Here is a 21,509-nt window from a genome sequence, read left to right as displayed (position 1 = left end):
CATTGCTAGTTGCACGTCCTTTTATTGGAAAATTTACTAGCTGATATTGTGAGCAAACACAAAGAGCCCAATGGAGCAGCGTATTTATCAGACTAGTATTGTAAGAGGTTAATTGTGTTATGTATATTGTATATTGTAATTTGTTTTTCATTTCGCTGCCAATTGCTCACATATATACAATCACAGCTGAGGTAAGTGTGCATAGGTGAAAATAAGTGTCACGGATATTTCTTAAAGCAGCCATTTTCTGTTTCCTTGAAATCAAGTACTGATGCTGTAAGTCACAGGGCTGTAAACTTGAGGGGACTTGAAGAGACTTGAGGAGTTGGTTCCTTCTTCGTTCTAAAATGAAGACGTAGTTTTAAAAAGAAGCACTTTGGTAGGTGTAGTAGATGAGCATCCCACATGTACAAAGAGCTAGGGCTATCTTTTCTATCAGTACAGTGGTTATGATTTTTGAACAAACTGTGAAGACCTTTTTCTCACATGCTGTATAAGTCCCTTTTTCAAGATTAATGCTGGTGCAATGGTTCTTAATCTGGGTTTAACCAAGCCCTCGGAGCTCGGCGTGTCAGTCTAAGGGGCTTGGTGAAGGTCACTCAAAGGCAACAGCTGATGTTTCACTGATTTACAAGGTCATGTCTTTATGGAAAGGTATTTAACTTGTTGTGAGTTCATACATTGTATTGGTTTTGTTCTTTGAACACAGTAATGTTAATACGCCGCTCATTTTGTGCACCAGTAAAACATATGCTTATGTAAGCATGCCAATATGTAAATATGAATGCAAACAGAAATCGAGTTTTTTTGTATTTTATCGTATTTATTTCACCAAATAAAGAAATGCTCGGTGAAGACGCATATGAAAACTGGTAGCATTAAGCGCGTCCAACAGTTAACAACAACTGCGCTTATGGAATCCTCACAAATCATGGCTGTGTAATTCTAAGTCACTACATGTATATGTAGTGTATATGTAGTGTATATGTAGTACACTACATGTCCTGGTAGTTTATCAACAAGTTATCAGTGTGGCTGAGCCTCGTAATGCTAAGGGTAGAACTTCGGCTGCAAACAGATTGAGACTTGTAACAGCCGCGCAAGATTTATATTTGAGATCTTCTGATGTAACTGCCATGGAATTACTAACTGAAACTCATCTGCTAGTAAAATACAAATATAATAAATGTTGTAACGATCTGTTGACAGATAGGATGTCGCTTTGGATAAGTGTAAAGCTTGCAATAGAAGTCTCATAGCATGCCTATCTCGAGCATACTTTGGCTTTCCCACTTTTTCATGAACTCTAAAATCTTTGCGAATCTTCAAGAATTTAGTGAAACTTTTAAACAAACTTATTTATGTCAAGTTTTCAATACGGGTGCGTCTGGCTGATTTGGATGTTACCTCAAGAGCTACTCGACGCTCTCCATTTTATACTCAGGAAAACCTGTCAGCCTCACACCTCTCACAGTTTAATACTTTGAAGCATGACCTTGTATATACAAACAGGCCCTGGCCATAGTCTGCATTAACAACTTTACAATCTATGAATCTAAGGCTGTGAATCTTTTTCAACTGTATATCATATTAAAGCTCCAAGCTTGCAGAACGCGATGAAAAACAAACAGAAACCAAATTGAGTAAATAGTTTTTTACAATCTTTCAAAGAATTGATGTTTCAAAAGTAACAGAAGAAACAATGATTAATGTACACCGAGTCTATTGGTTATTAATAAACAAACAGATAGTTTTAGTGTAAAGCTCGTGTTGCTAAGGAGAAGTTTTCTAGCTTTGTCTAATTTAGATCCTTCATCACCAAAAATGGCAAACAGCGTGTAGCTTTTGGTAAGGAGCCACAACTCTTACCGAACCAAAACATTACCGAGGGCTCATCTCGGTAAGAAGTGCCCTCAGTATTTTAAATATATTAAAAAATATAATTAGCCAATCAACTTGAAATTGTGAAATTAAACTAAAAACATATTATGTGCAAAGTGATCAAAATTTCGTAATCCTACATAAGTTGAAAGTGCAAAAAAGTAAGGCAAAAACTACGCAGCCAAATTTACTCGGGCATATGATCAGGTGGGAAAACAACTCCCAAATTATCCCGGGCTCGGGCTTCAATGCGTTAACTTGGGGTTTCATTTTAATCAGTTTTTAATGTGTAAAGTGAAACATTGTGAGTTGTTATAATTTTGAATGGTATTTCTCTCACACATCGTACCTATGCCTTTTCCGTTTAGATTAAGGCAAGATGCTGGGGACAAGGGAGACAATTTTGTGCTCAGCTGACTTGTTTTATAAAGGATGATGGAAAACGTTTTAACTCATTCTGATCACCATAATATAAGCTTGACATCTCTGGATGCTTCGGCTCACTGCCATAACTATACTAGTTCTGAAGAGGTCTACTTCTATGGAAATGTCGTGGCACTTCTTGTGATTGTTGTTCTTGGTAAGGGAAAAGTTTTTATCGCAATTTCAATCTCAGGTTTCTTGAAGCATACAATAGAACTAATGTACCCAGAATGACGAGTTTTCTTTCAAATATTCAATTAGTTGTGTTTAGCAGCTTTTGATTTTTTCTTATCGGAGCATTTTTGTCAGCTGCTACAAGTTTAACTGATATTTCTAATAGTTTATTTTATGGCAACCACCTTTTAAAGAGACAAACACCAAAAAGTTGGTTGGGAGCTACCACAATGTTGGTTTGCTACGTGTAGAGGTTGGCAAATTCAGTCAAACGTGATCGCCAATTGTTGCAGGTTTGTTTGTCAATTGTGCAGATGAGCCAATTGTTCACTGTTGTGACAGCTTGTCACAGGTTGGCTGCAAACTGTTACAGGCTTGGTTGGAAATTGTCTGGTAGTTTTGGTTTACTGGATAGACCCTGCCAAGAACTCTAGCTCAGTGCTGCTCTTAGCCTTAGCTATATTTGACAACATACTTCTGTTAAACGGGTTGTTCGGCAAAGTGCTCTACTCAGCCTTCCCATACACCGGATCTGGACATTGGTTCTGGGACTACAAAGCCTACTTCTCCGTTATCAGCCAACCAATCTACTATTGGGCTCAGACCTGCAGGTATAGACATGATTCAAGTCCAACAAAAAATCTTTGTGTCATAGAGAGGTTTTAGTCAGCTGTTCACAAGTTCTTGCTGTTTGGCTGCCAAAGGTTTAAATTGAATAACTTCTAGAATAATCACCCACCTATGTTTGATGATCAGCATCAAAATATGACCTCTCTATACAAAGAGTTGTTTGCCTTTTCTGTAATTTTTAAAAGGAAAGAAAAAATCGTCAATTTTATATTGCACAGGTAGTAGCGAACAGTTGCTTGCGATATATTCACAATCCATTTACCTACTTCCTAATGAAAACTAGTAAATAAGGTGTTCGCCGAGCGTTTGGTAACAAATCGATAAATAATGTCTCCAACTCGCGTTTAGAGGGCGTGTTGGAAGGGCAGCTTTTCTGTCAATCAATGATCATACATTTTTGCCTACACAACCCGTTAGTTGGTTAGTAACAGTTCTAAAATCTCAAGGAGCCATTAACCCTATGCTGAATCACCAACAAAACCCTTCTATTTATATTTATTTTGAGTACAGCTTTTGCAGTAGTCAGATTAAGATTAGTTCGATGTTCATTTGTCTGCCAACAGCAATAAGGAAATTAGTGAACCTTTAACCAACATTCAAACTGAATGGCTTTTAAAGCTCTATGTATAGACTAGCTAAACAACCCAGCGTTGTCCGGGTAATAAAAAAGTCTTTGGACAAAAAATTGATTTGTATTTAACATATAACAACATTTGCCATTTTAACTTTCAAACTACATATCATGAGAAAAGTGTTTTGTGTAATTGAAACAAATTAAGAGAGAAAATAAAACCAACTGTAAAGGTTTTAAAAATTTGTCAGACAACTTTTAAACTTCATATCATGAGGAGAATGTTTCGTGCAGGTCAAATAAATTAAAAAAAGTAAAACGACTATAAAAAGGTTTAGATGTAAATGTGAAATAATTAGCAAGTAATAGCTAAATTAAGTCGGTTTTGCTATGATTACAATAAAAGATGATTCGGTCACGATACAACTAATACGAACTGAGCAAACAAAATAAAAATCATGAAAATGTTGAATTATTAACAATTCTTGCATAGAGTGCATGTGTATAAAAAAGGTTACTGTTCCACCAGAAGCTATCCATCAAAACTTTGAATACGACGATACTGGTACCTCTCGATACCGGTACAAATGTAAAAAGGAGATATCGTACAGTCTTTGTCTGACTGAACAGAGAGATAATGTCGAGGCTCTTCTCACGGAAACAACATAAATGTCCGCATTAAAAGAATTGGCCTTGACCCCAAATATAGTAATTGAACCTTACAAAAATTTTTTTTTTAATTAGGGCGTTGTAACGCGTGGCCGCATTGGTAAAATAATCAGCGTGCGCTAAAGCTATATCTATAGCCGGAATGACACACATACTTTGAAAAATATATATATATATAGACTAGCTGTGCTTTCGGCGTTGCCCGGATATTAAAAATCAGCTTATAAACAATGAGAAGTAATGAGAGTTGCCTGTCGCTTGCTATTAGCCTGGAAAATTTGAGTAAGCTTACTAATGAGAGCTATTTGTGTCCATGACGCTACGAAAGCACCCTGCATAGTACGCAAAGCCGTTGGGTATTTGCTCATCTATAGTGACATATATTGGCTAGCGAACAAAGCAATCTCTGTGGCCCAATTGGTATGGTGTCGAAACTGGTGATCGGGAGGATCTGAGAGCAAATCTTCTTTGGTACGAATTCTTTATTCCAAGATTTTAATAGTTATAGCTGAAGGGACATGCAAACCAACACTGAGAATTATATATATAGATTAGTATATAGGGAACAATGACAAAGAATTGTCTGCTTTGTTCCTGAAAGCAGACAACTCTTTGTCTGAGATAAAAGCGGGAGCAATTCTTAATCTGTTATTTCATTGACAATTCATGATATTTTTTGCCAATTTATTTAATTTTTGATATTTGAATTTGCTATAATGCTGATTTAACAAACATTCAGTACAGACAAGAAGGAAGTTTTGCTTATATGCTGATCACAATTCGGAACTCTTGCTGTCACTAAATAATGCTTTAGAGAATTCCTTTGATCGTACTTTGAGTATTTGTATATTGACAGCACATGGTGTATAGTTCTGGTTACAATAGACAGATACATAGTTGTCGCTCGGCCACTCCAAGTTCACTCTACCTCGACAGTCAAGAGATCTAGATGTTCTATACTTCTGCTATCTCTCCTCTCTATTCTATACAACTTGCCACGCTGTTTTGACATACATCCCACGGTATGTCAAGGGATTAAGCTTGCATCAGACTTGCAAGCAGTACAACTTTTTACAGACCTAGTCTATAGTTACTCATACATTACACATCGTCTCTTTTTATCTCTTGCTTGTATCATCAGAAAGCTAAGACAATGTTTTGAGCCGTACAGTATATAAAGGATACGTAAGTCGTTACCGTGTGATGCTCAATAATACAGTTTGATATAATACAGTTTGATATAATACAGTTTGATATAATACAGTTTGATATGATACAGTTTGATATAATACAGTTTGATATAATACTGTTTGATATAATACAGTTTGATATGATACAGTTTGATATAATACAGTTTGATATAATACAGTTTGATATGATACAGTTTGATATAATACAGTTTCATATAATACTGTTTGATATAATACAGTTTGATATAATACGGCTTGATATAATACGGTTTGATATAATACGGTTTGATATAATACGGTTTGATATAATACGGTTTGATATAATACAGTTTGATATAATACGGTTTGATATAATACGGTTTGATATAATACGGTTTGATATAATACGGTTTGATATAATACAGTTTGATATGATACAGTTTGATATAATACAGTTTGATATAATACTGTTTGATATAATACAGTTTGATATAATACAGTTTGATATAATACAGTTTGATATAATACAGTTTGATATGATACAGTTTGATATAATACAGTTTGATATAATACTGTTTGATATAATACAGTTTGATATAATACAGTTTGATATAATACTGTTTGATATAATACTGTTTGATATAATACAGTTTGATATAATACAGTTTGATATAATACAGTTTGATATAATACTGTTTGATATAATACTGTTTGATATAATACGGTTTGATATAATACGGTTTGATATAATACGGTTTGATATAATACGGTTTGATATAATACGGTTTGATATAATACGGTTTGATATAATACAGTTTGATATAATACAGTTTGATATGATACAGTTTGATATAATACAGTTTGATATAATACAGTTTGATATAATACAGTTTGATATGATACAGTTTGATATAATACAGTTTGATATAATACAGTTTGATATGATACAGTTTGATATAATACAGTTTGATATAATACTGTTTGATATAATACAGTTTGATATAATACAGTTTGATATAATACTGTTTGATATAATACTGTTTGATATAATACAGTTTGATATAATACAGTTTGATATAATACAGTTTGATATAATACAGTTTGATATAATACTGTTTGATATAATACGGTTTGATATAATACAGTTTGATATAATACAGTTTGATATAATACAGTTTGATATAATACAGTTTGATATAATACAGTTTGATATAATACAGTTTGATATAATACAGTTTGATAAAATACTGTTTGATATAATACAGTTTGATAAAATACTGTTTGATATAATACAGTTTGATATAATACAGTTTGATATAATACAGTTAAAATGTCGACGACACCTTAAGTTTTTACCTCTCAATTTCTAAAACTCTGTGTCATGCTGATATCACTATCCACACAGTGCGTGATCTTTAATATTTGTATGGTATATTTATGGTAATCTTATTATCTGGATGTTTTTAAACTTAGAGTGACGCGCAATATTCAGGTTAGATGAATTGGCTTTACAGAGATGTTCAAATAAATTTTATCCGGATAAAACACGACATTTTCAGGAGGCTGTATGTATAATGGAAATTATCTATTTGTCACATTTATGTCTATATTTTATTAAAAAAAACAGTACGAGTTATGCGAGGCCACTCTCATAACCAATAGTTTGTATAGGTAGTTTATACTCCAAATAAAATGACAAAATGTTCAGATAAAACTGTTCTGAAACTGAAATTACTAACACAGTATATAGTCAATTGTGTTAGCTACTTCTGATAAAAATTTGTTCAAATAAGTTTTGTCTAGATAAAACATGAATCATATATTCATATGAGCTGAGGATTCAACTTAACTAAATATAATTATTAGTTGAGTTGAATCCTCAGTTGCCGTCGATTCAATTAAAATCTGAAGTTTCCTCGACTTCTCCTACAGGCATGAATAGCATTCTTTTCATCTGATTAACACCAGCTCATAAAAATTCAGTGTATATAAATTATTAGTTTAATTGGCATATTGTTTGCTTCAATTAATATAATCTGATACATTATTCTCGATTGGCTCACAACTTTCTGAAACAATTTTGCTATAATTTATGATAGAATGATGCAGCAGAAACTTTGCAAACTTGTATCCTGGCGGTTCGGTGTGCTGTGAGAGTTTGTCAAGAGTGTAGATACAGCATAGATAATAAGTATGTGTATAACCATTCAAAAATAATGCAATGCACACAATTACTGCATGTGGTAGTGTGTTGGGCTGCCAAGGTGTAAGTCACAAGCTCAAATCCTGTATGATGCAATCTTTTTGCATCGTTCAATCACGGCTTCAAACAGACAGACAGATGGCTGCACACGGCTGTCATTATAGTGAACATTGGCTAAATATGAGGCTCCTAGAACTATAAAAAAATGCATTTGTACTCTTTTGCGTTTCGTGTTGCATTGCAAATAACTGAAAATTCTCTTTGTATAAATGAACCCTCATCATACAATGGAATTATTAAGTTGCTACATATCAAGAAAAAAAGTATTAATTATTTTCAGACCATAATAGCAAACACATTTTTAGAGTACACTTACATAATACAAAGATTTACCTTGAGAAAAAACAAATGATAATCACATGTGGTTTACTTGATCTGGGATGAATTGTAGCTTTGTCACCTTGAACATATCTCATACCGTTTTTAATGGCATTTCTGCTGAAGTGTGCTATATATTGAACAGCTGGAAAAATGTTTTCTCTTTTATTGTTTTGAGATAAACCTATAAAATTATAAAAAAGAGAGATTTACTGTTCCAAAAGAAACAACAACAGTAGTAATGGTGCTTAGGTGATATCATAATGGAAAGCTGTATTTTATTACATATTTCAGCTCTTTTGACTAGAACAATAATACAATATGTCATGTGATATACTATGTAAAGTAAAATATAATGTAATATAATACAAGGTGTGTGATGCAATATGAAATTTCATTATTAAGATGAAAAAACAACACAGTAATTTTCTTGCAAGATTCCACTCATCATTTAATAATAAAGTTCAATCAAATTAGATACATGTATGTAGAATGAGATTCAACCGACTTTGGAGTTGTGCTCAAATGAAACAACATGGACAGAAGAGAAAACAACCTTCGGTGACACGAAATTTTATCTGCTTGGATACAGTGTTATTCTCTACTCTCTTGTCTACTACATGGCACCTCTGATACTGCTGATAAGGCTCAACCTTCAGCTCATGCGACACATAACTCTCGCTCGAACTCCTCAGCGCTCTTCTAAACAGCCCAACCTGCGACGCCACTCAGTAAGTGCTATGCGTATTATCACTTGCCGTGACATGATTTCAACAGGACAAAACTGCTAGAAATTTTGGTAGAGTTGTTTGATTTAGGCGGTCAACTCTTTTTTATTTGTAGGCATTTTCTTAAAAGAGATCCCATAATGCTGGAAATGTTGTTTTTATGGAATGTTTAAGACATATCGATCTAAACTTTTCAAGCTCTTTATTAGTTTTTCAATTTCTAGCTATGTTAGCAGCTTGGGATATTACTAGACATCTGGTGTTGACTATGGTGGAAACTGTTCGCTGGAATCAAATGGAATCGCTGGTCAATAGAACATCTTTGCAAACTGCTTATCGCTAAAACTTGGAAAGTGTATCATTTCAGCTATTTTCTTGGCTCCCCTTGTTTTGTTTATGCGATTTAACATTTTAAGGTTTTGGTTTTGATCTAGATGTTTTAAGTGGTAAAAAGAAATCAGGCATTCCTAAAATAAAAGTACTGAATGAATAATTAGAACAGCTGAAGATGTTGTTGAATTTGATGACTCTATTTAGAAATCGGTGGAATGAAGTGAAAACGGAAGCAAATCCAAGTTTGAGTATTGTATTATTCAACAGCTCTGCTGATCTCGACAAAAAATTAATATGCAAACAAAACACAGCTGTCACCGGTTAGAGCGGAAACAACACATCTATTAAAATCTCGCGACGTCACGTGTGAATGCTTTTGGTACAAGCATAGTTATAGCCTTGTAGAGAGAAAACTATAGCATTATGGTAAAGCTCAACAAGCCAATAATTTACACTTGGGCGGCTGATAAAATCTTTATTAATATTTTTTGCATTTTTGACATACATACAATTAGTAGTACACTCACTAAAATACAATGGTTATTATAACCTGTTCACGCCATTCTCTTACCTTTTGATTAAGAGCTCCTGCAAGCTTTCTGGGACTGAAGAAAGTATTACACGGATGGTCATATGCATTATCGTCAAATTCATCATCTGCGTAACTCCAGGACTCATTCTGCACATTCTGGCCATATTTAAGCCTCCAGCCAATGACGCTTATGAGGTAGATAACTCTTTTCAGTATTTCCTTTACTAAGTTATTACTTAGCTATCGTGGGGTAGACAATTCTATGCTTATTGCATTATGAGTTGGGCACAGATCACTTAAAATCATAAACTTGGTGGTTTGAAATGCAATGTATTAGCCTCTAAACAATTCAACAGGTTGTTGCGCATTCTCTATTATCATTAGAGAACTTGAAATGTATCGCTATGATAAACAACAAGCAAGGAAATATTATCTCCTTAATAATGGGGTAATCTCATTTATGAAAGGTCATCAGCGTCAGCCTATCATATCGCTGAAGTTCATTTGAATGTTTAACCAATTGAAGAACAACTAACAAAATGGTTAGTGCACATTTCTTCATAATCGACACTAGAAAAGAAAATTGACGAATGTTTTGCTCCAGGCCATTGCATAAAGGCTGAAATTTTTACCATAATAATAAAGAGAGCCCTGTCCATCAGTCCTTCTGTAGCCACTGTTGGATGTTGGGTAATAAGATTACACTCTTCGGGATATGAGCCTCCGACACTCAGCTTTGCCATCCGGCATGCTAGCACATGCTAGCACCTGCACCAATCATTCATCATCCCGTATTTTACAATTATTGTGCATATACTAATTCTCTGCTCTTTATTGCATGCCATGACTATCTCTTGCAGCACAACAGCCTGCCAGAGAATTCTATAAAATGAGACCACCAATATGCACTCTGCATCAGCTACATTATGTTGACCATTTGTAATTTATCAGCGAATTTGATGCACATTATTGTGAATGTTCTACTTGGTTGCAGATCTTCAGCAGCCTTCTGATATACATCAACTCAAGTACAAACTTTCTAATATTCACTGTAATGGGAAGACGATTCCGAGCAATAATGATGACAAGTTTATGCAAAACGAAACGCCAACAAAGAAACAATCGTCGCCAGGTCTGTATGACATCATTAGAACTAATTCGTAGCATTTCATCTTCGACAATACGAACTATCAATATCGATTGCGGAACTAAAAACAATCGTGGGATATTAAAAGGTTCCAAGTCATTTCAGATGCTCAGTGTCAACTCCGAAGCCTGCCCACCTACTGATAATAATTCAGCTGAGAAGACAACTTTCAGCTCTCAAAAAAAGTGGGATGTCGATAAAAGTAATACCATGAAAAGATGTATTAGTTGGACTTCTGGAGATTCTTACTCCAAAAACGTCTTAAAAACGCACAACTTCATTGGTTCTAGGCAAATTACAAACATGTAAATGTAATATTTTGTAGAAAAAACATCTTTGATGTCTGAAAACTTTAATTAGGTGAATATCTTGCATCTGATTTTCTTATGGTTCTGAGACTAGTTTAATGAATATTTGCTAACACAAAAATAATAGTTCCCTTCCGCAAACTTGGAATACATGCTATTTCACCTTCACATAAGTGAAGAGGTGGCAGATTAAATGCACGAGCACCTCAGCATAAGAATTTTTGGATTTGTAAAGCTGGAAGAGATAATTGGTTTTCTATCCTACAGGCTAATAGTTAATTGCCCCAGGAACACTTGTTGAACATGTACGCTTTCTACCTCTAGTCCTTTGTAATAGGCACTTATATTTCTGTATATTTTATATTATTGACGATTACATTAAATAAACCAAAAATAGATGTAAAATGAGTGTTCTTAGAATCTAGATCAGGAGATGTCCAACAGATATAAACAAACAACATGTGTAATGCTGGTGAACACAAGGGTTTCTTTTAGCTTGTGATCCAACTAGCAAAATGAATATTGCATTGACAATAAATTAGCTAAAACATCTGTTTTTATAAAGTTGATCTCTGCTGCTTATCCTTTTGTGAGAGACTAGGGTGAATTAGAAAGATGTTATGAAGAGGGTGTAACAGCCAATTTCTTAAGATGCTCCATAAAGACTTGAAGACTTACATCATCCGTGATAACAGCCGTACCAACCTCCTGCAAATTAATCATATGTAAAGTTTAATCCACGGAATCAAATGTTTTTCATGACCAAGGCAAGAGACAACAAAAATACAAGATGAGAAAGCCTTCCACCAATGAACACATATTGAGAATATACCCAAGACCACATCGAACACGTAAGAAGACCACGAACTATCTCTAGCTAGCATTAATGAGACTCCCTACACCACAAGACATCGTGTATATGTACAAACCTCTGAACCACCAAATGAGCCCTGCATGGCACATGAAATACTCATATCAAACAAGAGCACACTTCATAATTGTAGCAAAAGATGTAGAGGTAACAATAGACAAAATTCTAGTGTCTCTAAATGTCCAAAATGTATCTTTGAATCATCATGACTATAAAGTTAATTTGATAGAAACTAGGACCACATTCTGTTACTATTTCAGATCTACTTGCCAAATTTATTGCAGTATAAAAAGCTGTTTACACTTTAAATTGCTGGTGTTCAATACATCTACTGCTGTTTTCAAAATTATTCATTAAAATACATGTTCAAAGGTGCATCATTTGAGCAACTTACGCCACCATAGCCGAGAGCTGTGTTGTGTGTTTGAGACGGATTCACTTTAGATAGGAGAAATCTAGCCTGAGATCCCTCATGCTCTGTATCAATGTATCGAGGCATTGGGAATCGCACACTCAATATTTCCTGCGCATCAGACACAGGCGCTTCCAGCAACTGTTTAAAATTCTCGTATTCTGGCAACTTCTGGTATCCCTCCTTACGCCATAAAGCTATCGTCTGTACAAGAAAACAGCAAGCATCGAGTGTCGACCCAACTAAAAATTGTCAGCTTTTATGAAATGATAAAGGAAAATATTTTTTTTCGTCAGCGCCCTTATGACAAGGTGAAGGGATGGAGAGTAGCTCATGAAAAGAACAACTACTAAGTTTTGCACTTGGTACTCAAAGCAACTACTAGGGTAGACAACTCTTACATTAGAGCCAACCACAATTCTAACTATGCGCCCAAGTAACTGTCTTCAACTACAGACTAAAAGTTTGATCCTACATCATATATTAGAAGTTGTCTGTCTCCGCTAGGAATATACCTTATTCCTTCACCAACAATAGATAGAGGTTATTTTATTTTGAATTTTCTTGATTATAAAAAGATTTATCACAAGAATTTACCTCTCCATGACATATAACGACCGATAATTACCTCTCAGTGATACATAAATATGTACACTTACTTATTAGCAATATATGATGTACACTAACCTCTCCATGGTATATGAGTATGTGGAAAAAGGTGTCCATAAGTAGTATTCTATCAGCGAGTATGGAGCTTGTGTCAAGTAAAACCGGCTGAAAATATAAAAATTATGGTGAATCCTTCTAGTAACTCCTTATTGCATAATAAGAGTTATCCTCTCTTTGCTATTGATACTACAGCAGGTGTTTACAACTCTCAGAAAGGTCAACTGGCATACGATAGTAAATACAGTACATGCTTATAAAAAGCATCTTATACACAACAGAATAAAATAAAGCTCAAGAACCTCACCTCTGGTGGACCATTGAACGAGTAAGAAAAGAGCACAGGCTGTATCATAGTTAGGCAAGATGTCAGGTCCTCGCGGCACAACGTCAACCTGAACGAGATAACACAAATCCAACTGACGGCAACTGTATTCCTCATAAGTATAATTCTATAGTCAAGGTAATCTTTGGCTTCATTCATGAAAAAGTATTTAATCATGTAAAGCAATGAAAATGACAATTTTTTTATTATGCTATTATGAATATCTCAAACAATATTTAATGTTTTAATATCTATTATGTGAGCTTTCACTGCAACAGTCATGTAGTGATTTTGTAACTCTTGCTTGTATTTCTAGCTTTTGCCTGTAGTTTCATTAAGTTTTTACGTTATATGCCACCTGCTGTTTATTGCTGACTCACACTTTAGAACAATAAAATGTGTTCACATACACGCCATTAGTTCAGTGTATTGTGGTCAGAAATGAGTTCTTGTCAGGTCATAGAGGTGGGCAGTTGGTGCTTTCTTGACCAGCCGTTGCTGGGCTCTTGCTTCCTCCGTTCTTCCGAGTAGCCCAGTTTTTGATTGGTGCTCTGGCGTGGGACCTTTTCTGGTGGGGCCAGTAGGAGCGCGACAGCACCTGTGTCCCATTTTGCTGCCGGCGATACTTTCAGGCTGCTCAATCAGTTAGAAATTTGCAATGCATCAGACCAGATGCAATTCTCTTTAGAAATTTATGCTTTATCATTTTATTGTCAATACGTATGCTACGCAAAGTTAAAGTTTAACCAGTTGTTCAAAGCTAAGTGCTAAGGAGGCAAAAGGTATGTTACATTTTGTATATTATATTTGATGCTTTACCTTTGAATTATTTACTCTGTAATTGCTGTTATGTAATTGTCACAGTTGCATTTATGTCTCATTTATACATGCAGTTTTCATTTGCAATTATAGCTCATGTGAGCATTTTGCTTAGTGCTACTTGTTCTATTGCAGACTTCACGGTGTGTTTTGACCATTATGTTTGGAGAATAATAATAAAGAGCATTACAGAGTAACACTTCCTTAGTCAAGTCATTTCACATCAGTGAATCTAAGCCAATCTAGCAATTTAGCCAACTGAATTGCTATAGTGAAGTCTTCCGCCTAAACGTGGCAGTAGTCTCAAGCCTAAGAGAAGAATATTGAAGGAATTATCCTACAGAGACCCAGTGTCTACCTACAGCCTACAGCTACCTATAGAGACCTAGAGTCTACCCACAGAGACCCCGTGTCTACCTACAGCCTACAGCTACCTACAGAGACCTAAAGTCTACCCACAGAGACCTTGTGTCTACCTACGGCGTACAGTTACCTACAGAGACCCCGTGTCTACCTACTGCGTACAGAATTTTCCTAAGTATCCAACGTCTTGCCTTGGAGAAATACAGAGACGATTCACTCGTAATAAAGAGACAATCGCAATAGCAAATAAACATTTATATCGGTAATAGAGGAGACAACTCAGGAGAGCTTTACCAAATCTTAGATAAGTACACTTATGTATTAGAGAATATTCTCTGACACTCTTTCCATTGATCTGATAGAGCATTATTCAAAGCTGTTTTTTAGTTTGTGTCAAAGTGCCTCCCTTTTGTGGTATATTGTGTGTACTTGTACCAATTTTAAACAAATTGTAAATTGAGCAGGCTGAACGTAATCGTCGCGCAAGTGTGCATTTTTTGCCTGTTGTCGCTTCGTGCTTGGCTGCATCAGCCTTGGTTTCTGCAGACTCTTATCTCGCGGCTTGGTTTGGCGGTACGCTGCTCGCTCTTTGTGGGTTGCCTGAATCGTTTCTATGTATAAGAATTCTGAGCGTAAACACTGTTAATTGATACGTAAGAAACTCAAAGTGTAGGGTGCGCGACAAGTGCATCATTGTTATTGTCATTAAATAATAGTAGTGCTTGAGTCACTAATTAGTTTTCACGATATAACCACAAGAAATATTAGACTGTCATTTCGAAACAAACGGAATACCTTTACCGTTTACGAGCCATAGGTATATTGTCAGTCACTTGAGTCAGCTAATTTAGGCAATTTAGTCTGCACCTGATTTAAGCTTTGCCTTTCAACATGGATAGTGATAGTGTAGTAGAGAAGCACAGGCGCGAATCAAAGCGCATCAAAGCAGCTTCTCTCAATAAGGAAGTGGCTGATATTATAGTGACGCAATTAGAGTTAGTAGAATCTCTTTTTGATGATTTGGAGAAAAAAGAAGATAGTGCTGTTGAGAAATTTTGTAGTGATATAGATGAATGTTTACAATCTGTAAATGACAAGTATTTAGAGCTGGAAACTGTTACTGAGAACACAGTTGATGAAACAACCACTAACATGTACGCGGCATTTCGTACCGAATTAAAACAAAAGAGAGAGAAACTCCAAGAATTGCTAGAGCAACGCCAAAGGCTTGCTCATGAACTTGCAGATGAGGAATTAGCACTTCAACAAACAGCTGAAGCGTATAATGAACAACTCACAAAGTTTAACAGGCTTATGGCAAAAATGAAAGTGATCCAGGAAACACCCACACAAATCACGGCACTTCCCACGATTCAGCATAATCTGAGCACCCGTGCATCTCCATCAGCTGAAATCATTCAAGTTGACACCCAATCAGCAGGCCAATTTTCTCAAAACAGAGACTTGAATCCTGTTAAAGAGCTGGCGGACAGTCTGATCACCACGATGAAGGCTACCAGAAGGTCAACACCAGCTCCACCAGTATACGATGGCGACCCTATAAGCTTTCAAGACTGGGAGATAGATTTTGATTCATTCATTGAGTCTGAGGGCTTGACAGGGAAAGAACCTCTTCGTTACCTAAAGATTTACGTATCAGGTAAAGCCAAAGATGCCATAAGTGGCCACTTCATCACTAATACAGAGAAAGCATATTTAGATGCTAGAAAAGAACTGAAAGGACGATTCGGCAGTAAGCATAATGTTGACCGAGCGCTAAGAGACAAACTTGCAGCCTGGCCTAAAATTGGAGTCAGAGATTCAACAGAATTGCGAAGTTACGCTGACTTTCTACTACACGTGAAATCAGCCATGGCAAATGTGCCGGAATTAGAGTCTCTCAGCGGTAGCAAGGAAAATGAGAATCTTGCAGCAAAACTTCCCGATTGGCTTATCAGAAGCTGGGCTAGAAAAGTCAAAGAAAAGAGAAAAGCTGAACAAAAATACCCTGGGTTCGCAGAGTTTGTGGACTTCGTGGTAGACCATACAGAAGTGGCTGATGAGCCTCTGATGAAACTTTGTAGCACAAGTAGGGAAACTAAAAGGAAGCCTAAAGGCAACCCTGGGTATGGAAATCTTCGAACCTTTAATACCAGTTCTACAAGAGACATGTGCGTTCATTGTACGAAGCCACACCCCACGTCCGAATGCTTTGTTCTTTCAAGGATGACTGATGAGAAAAGAGAAGCCTTTATAAAAGAGCACAAGCTATGTTGGGGCTGCCTCCATAACGGGCACAGATCTAAAGAATGTGGAAAAAGAGCCACCTGCAAAAAGTGTAACAAAAGGCACCCCACAATTCTACACAAAGAACCTGGTGAATTTAAGGCTAGGAGTCAAACCACGGATCAGAGCAGAATGCTAAAGAAAACTGAAGAAGCGAAAGAAGAGAACGAAGCACAAAGGTCTGCAAAAGATCACCCCACAAAGCAAGCCGTTAAAGCAACAGGCGTACAAGAGGGCATAATGAGTATGGTTGTGCCCATCTATGTTTCTACTGCAGCTGACCCCAACAAAAGAGCACTAGTGTACGCTCTTTTAGATACTCAATCTGATTCTTCCTACATGACTACTAAAACCGCTGAAATTATCAACGCTGAGCACACTGTGGAAACCGTGACAATGGACACCCTGAATGGAGAGTCCACCACAACCATCCATAAGTACAAAAACATCAGAATACAAGGTTACGAGCAAAGAGACTATGCTATGGTTGAGGCCTATGGCTGGGACAAACTGACCGGAAATGTCAAGAACATACCTAACAAGATTAATGTCGGGAAGTATCCTCATTTGAAAGATCACGCTAAGAAGTTTCCTCCACCACTGGACATACCAATTGGTATGCTGATAGGAGCCGATTGCCCTCAAGCCTTTGCACCGCTAGAAGCGGTTTTGGGCAAAGCTGGAGAACCATTCGCACAGAAAACCATGTTAGGTTGGACCATACTTGGAGGCAGGAGAAAGAATTATCAACATCAAGAAAATATGACCAGAGCAAATGCTACAGCAACGACATACAGCGACAGCGATGAGAACTTGATGGTTTCACAGGACGGCCTAAAGTTTTTAGATATAATGGAACACGGCATTCACACAAACGAAGAAGGTTATCTTGAAGCACCTTTACCCTTCCGGCTCAAACCTTTCCTACCCAATAACCGTATACAAGCAGAAAAACGACTGTTTGGACTTCAGAAAAAGATGAATAAAGACGACTCTTTCAAACAAGAGTACAATTCCTTTATGGAGGACTTGTTGAAAAGAGGCCATGCAGAGCAAATCAACGACCCGCCTAATTGTGGACATGTTTGGTATATACCTCACTTTGCCGTCACCCATCCAAAAAAGAAAAAACTCCGGGTAGTGTTCGATTGTAGTGCTACCTTTGGTGGCACATCGCTAAACGAACATCTCTTACAGGGACCTGATCTGACAAATAACATGTTGGGAATATTGCTGAGGTTCAGAAAAGAACCCATAGCCATCGCATGTGACGTGGAGAAAATGTTCCACAATTTTTATGTAAACAAGGAAGATAGAGATTTTTTGAGATTTCTGTGGTTTGGAAAGGATGGTGATATCAAGGATTACCGCATGAGGGTACACTTGTTTGGCGCAACATCATCCCCAGCTGTGGCCACTTATAGTCTGCAAAAGTTAGCAGACCAACATGGAGAAGAGACTTCAGCAGCGTCAGAATTTATAAAAAGAAACTTTTACGTAGATGACGGGATAACAAGTGTTTCCACTACAGCTGAAGCTATAGAACTCATCACGGAGGCAAGAAACCTTTGTAAAAAGGGCAATCTGAGACTCCACAAATTTGTTTCCAACAAAATGGAAGCTTTACGAGAACTACCAGACACAGAGAGAGCAATCCAGGACGTGGACCTCTATAGTGATAACTTGCCAGCGCAACGGACACTTGGTCTTGAGTGGTCTGTCAACAAAGACGTGCTGAGGTTTACAAACAGCGGAATCAAGCAGAAGCCATCAACCAGACGAGGTATACTCTCAACGGTTAGCCAACTGTACGATCCCTTGGGTTTTTTAGCACCCTACACATTAGTAGGGAAGAAAATTCTACAAAAAGTAAATAAATCAGGTACCGATTGGGACGAACCCATTGCTAAAGATGTTCAGGAACCTTGGAAAAAATGGGTTCAAGAGCTGGATATGCTTGACACTATCAAGATCCCCAGATGTATTAAGCCTACTGGCTTTGGAACAGTAAAAAGAAGGGAGCTACATCACTTTTGTGATGCGAGCATGGATGGCATAGGCGCTTGCTCATACATACGTTTGATAAATGAAAACAATGACATCCACACCAGCCTTTTGTTGGCCAAATCACGTGTAATTCCAAGTAAAGGAATCACAACCGTGCCTAGGCTGGAATTGCAAGGCGCTGTCATGGCCACCCAATTGAGTGCGATACTTCACAGAGAGTTGGACATTACAGTGGACAGTGAAGAATTTTGGACAGATTCGGAAATAGTCCTAGCTTACTTGGCTAACGAGCAGAAGAGGTTCCACGTGTATGTCGCTAATCGTATACGTGAGATAAAGATGTGCTCGGGCATACAGCAGTGGCATCACGTAAGCAGTAGAGAAAATCCTGCTGACATTGCATCTCGTGGCACAGGCTGCCACCAGTTAAAAACTTCTATGTGGCTCAACGGGCCCAAGTTCCTGAAATGCCACAACCTAAAAGACCAATTCGAGAAACAGCCGAGTAGAACGCCTATCGATGACAAAGATCCTGAGGTAAAACAGCTCAAGGGTGTTAAAGCTACTAAGCTGCAACAGGAAACAATTTACCATAGCTTCACCAAATTTAGCTCTCTCAAAAGGCTGGTAACTTCTATTGCCTACCTACGACAGATGGCTGCCAAAAGGTCTTGGAAAAATTTGCAGTCACCTGACCTTGAAGACTTAAAAAGCGCTCAAGAAGTAGTAATAAAGATCGCTCAATGCTATCACTTTAAACAAGACTTATTGACGCTAAAGGATACACAAAATCAACTACCAAAGAGGAGTAATTTGTTACCACTGAACCCATACATAGACACAAAAGGTCTACTCCGTGTCGGTGGGAGAACCAACAAGTCTACAGTACTCACAGAAGATGAGAAGCATCCTATCATAATACCGAGAAACTGCCATCTAGGAAAGCTGATGATAAGAGACATTCATGAGAAGGCGCATCATCTTGGCACAGCTTACACTGCAAGTGCTACAAGACAGAATGGCTTTTGGATAATTGGTGGTACAAAGACTACGAAAGAGATCATCAAGAACTGTACTATATGTCGACGCCTTCGGGGCTTCACAGAGACACAGATGATGGGAGACTTACCAGCTGAACGAGTAGAAAATACACCTCCCTTTACTAACGTAGGAGTAGATTGTTTTGGCCCTTTTCAAATTAAAGAACGTCGCTCAGAGCTGAAGCGATGGGGCGTACTGTTCACCTGTTTGTTCTCTCGAGCCATCCACGTGGAAGTGGTAGACGACCTTTCCACTGATGCATTCTTAAACACACTCCGTTGTTTCATGGCTATACGGGGCCCAGTCAGCTTAATATTCTGCGACAATGGTACTAATTTTGTCGGTGCCAAAAATGAGCTCGAGAGGCAACTAGAGATAATGAGTGACAAAAAGACAAAAGACTTCATGAAACAGCACCAGATAGAATTCAAGATGACTTCGCCCACAGCCAGCCATCAAGGAGGGGTGTGGGAGAGGCAGATAAGAAGTATTCGTTCAGTGCTAAATGAGATTTCCCTCAAATATGCCGGGAGAATGGATACAACTATGCTCAGAACTGCACTGTATGAAGCAATGGCCACTGTTAACAGTAGACCTATTACAGCGGCTGGTTCTGAAGACCCAAATAGCACAGTTATTACCCCTAATCATCTGCTGACCCAAAAAGCATCACAAGTTGCTCCACCACCAGGAGATTTCTCAGAGGAAGATATTTATAGCAGAGCTCGTTGGCGCAGAGTACAATCTTTTGCCAATGACTTCTGGAATATTTGGAAAACCGATTATCTATCTAGCATCACCAAGAGACAAAAGTGGACTACTGCAAAAGAGAATCTCGCAGAAGGAGACTTGGTCTTACTTACAGAAAATGACAAACCACGCAACCAGTGGCAGATAGCAGTAGTAGAGGAGGTACACCCAGGTACGGATGGTCTAGTGAGAAATGTTACTATAAGACTGGGCAACAAGCACCTTGACTGTAAAGGAATACCTCTCGCTACAGCAGTTTACCTTAGAAGACCCATTCAAAAACTAGTGCTTCTTCAACGAAAATATAAGAATCAGGACTCTAGCCTAAAAGAACAAGGGCAGTCTACAAAACCTTAATACGTTATTACGCTTGTATTATGTACCCTTATCTAGCCTTATATAACCATATATTTTAAGCTTGCATGTCTTCGCGCAATCACAATTATATTTAGCAATCTGTTTCCCACTAACTGAATATGTTATAAATTTTTGTCAGCAAAATTTAGGTGGGAGTGTAGTGATTTTGTAACTCTTGCTTGTATTTCTAGCTTTTGCCTGTAGTTTCATTAAGTTTTTACGTTATATGCCACCTGCTGTTTATTGCTGACTCACACTTTAGAACAATAAAATGTGTTCACATACACGCCATTAGTTCAGTGTATTGTGGTCAGAAATGAGTTCTTGTCAGGTCATAGAGGTGGGCAGTTGGTGCTTTCTTGACCAGCCGTTGCTGGGCTCTTGCTTCCTCCGTTCTTCCGAGTAGCCCAGTTTTTGATTGGTGCTCTGGCGTGGGACCTTTTCTGGTGGGGCCAGTAGGAGCGCG

The 21,509-nt window shown here is 37.3% G+C and overlaps 1 protein-coding gene across 2 annotated transcripts in view; it reads right to left on the bottom strand.

Annotated features, from left to right (window-relative positions):
• Positions 1–11,484: 11,484 nt before the first annotated feature.
• The window catches only part of LOC137401095 (protein transport protein Sec23A-like), a 39,908-nt gene continuing 29,883 nt past the window's right edge, over positions 11,485–21,509 (bottom strand). Inside the window, exons 15-19 of one of the 2 annotated variants that reach the window (XM_068087453.1) lie at positions 13,403–13,490; positions 13,117–13,203; positions 12,412–12,633; positions 12,076–12,096; positions 11,485–11,854 (exon numbers count right to left, since the gene is read on the bottom strand). In XM_068087453.1, coding sequence (XP_067943554.1) covers positions 11,765–11,854; positions 12,076–12,096; positions 12,412–12,633; positions 13,117–13,203; positions 13,403–13,490 — 508 coding nt within the window. In that variant the 3' untranslated portion in view covers positions 11,485–11,764. The remainder of the gene's footprint in view (positions 11,855–12,075; positions 12,097–12,411; positions 12,634–13,116; positions 13,204–13,402; positions 13,491–21,509) is intronic. The other variant, XM_068087454.1, reaches the window with a different exon arrangement.

This window comes from Watersipora subatra, chromosome 7 (genome assembly GCF_963576615.1).
Source record: "Watersipora subatra chromosome 7, tzWatSuba1.1, whole genome shotgun sequence".
Lineage (NCBI taxonomy): Eukaryota > Metazoa > Bryozoa > Gymnolaemata > Cheilostomatida > Watersiporidae > Watersipora > Watersipora subatra.
The sequence above is the reverse complement of the archived record's forward strand: the minus strand, read 5'-3'. Positions and strand labels throughout refer to the sequence as shown.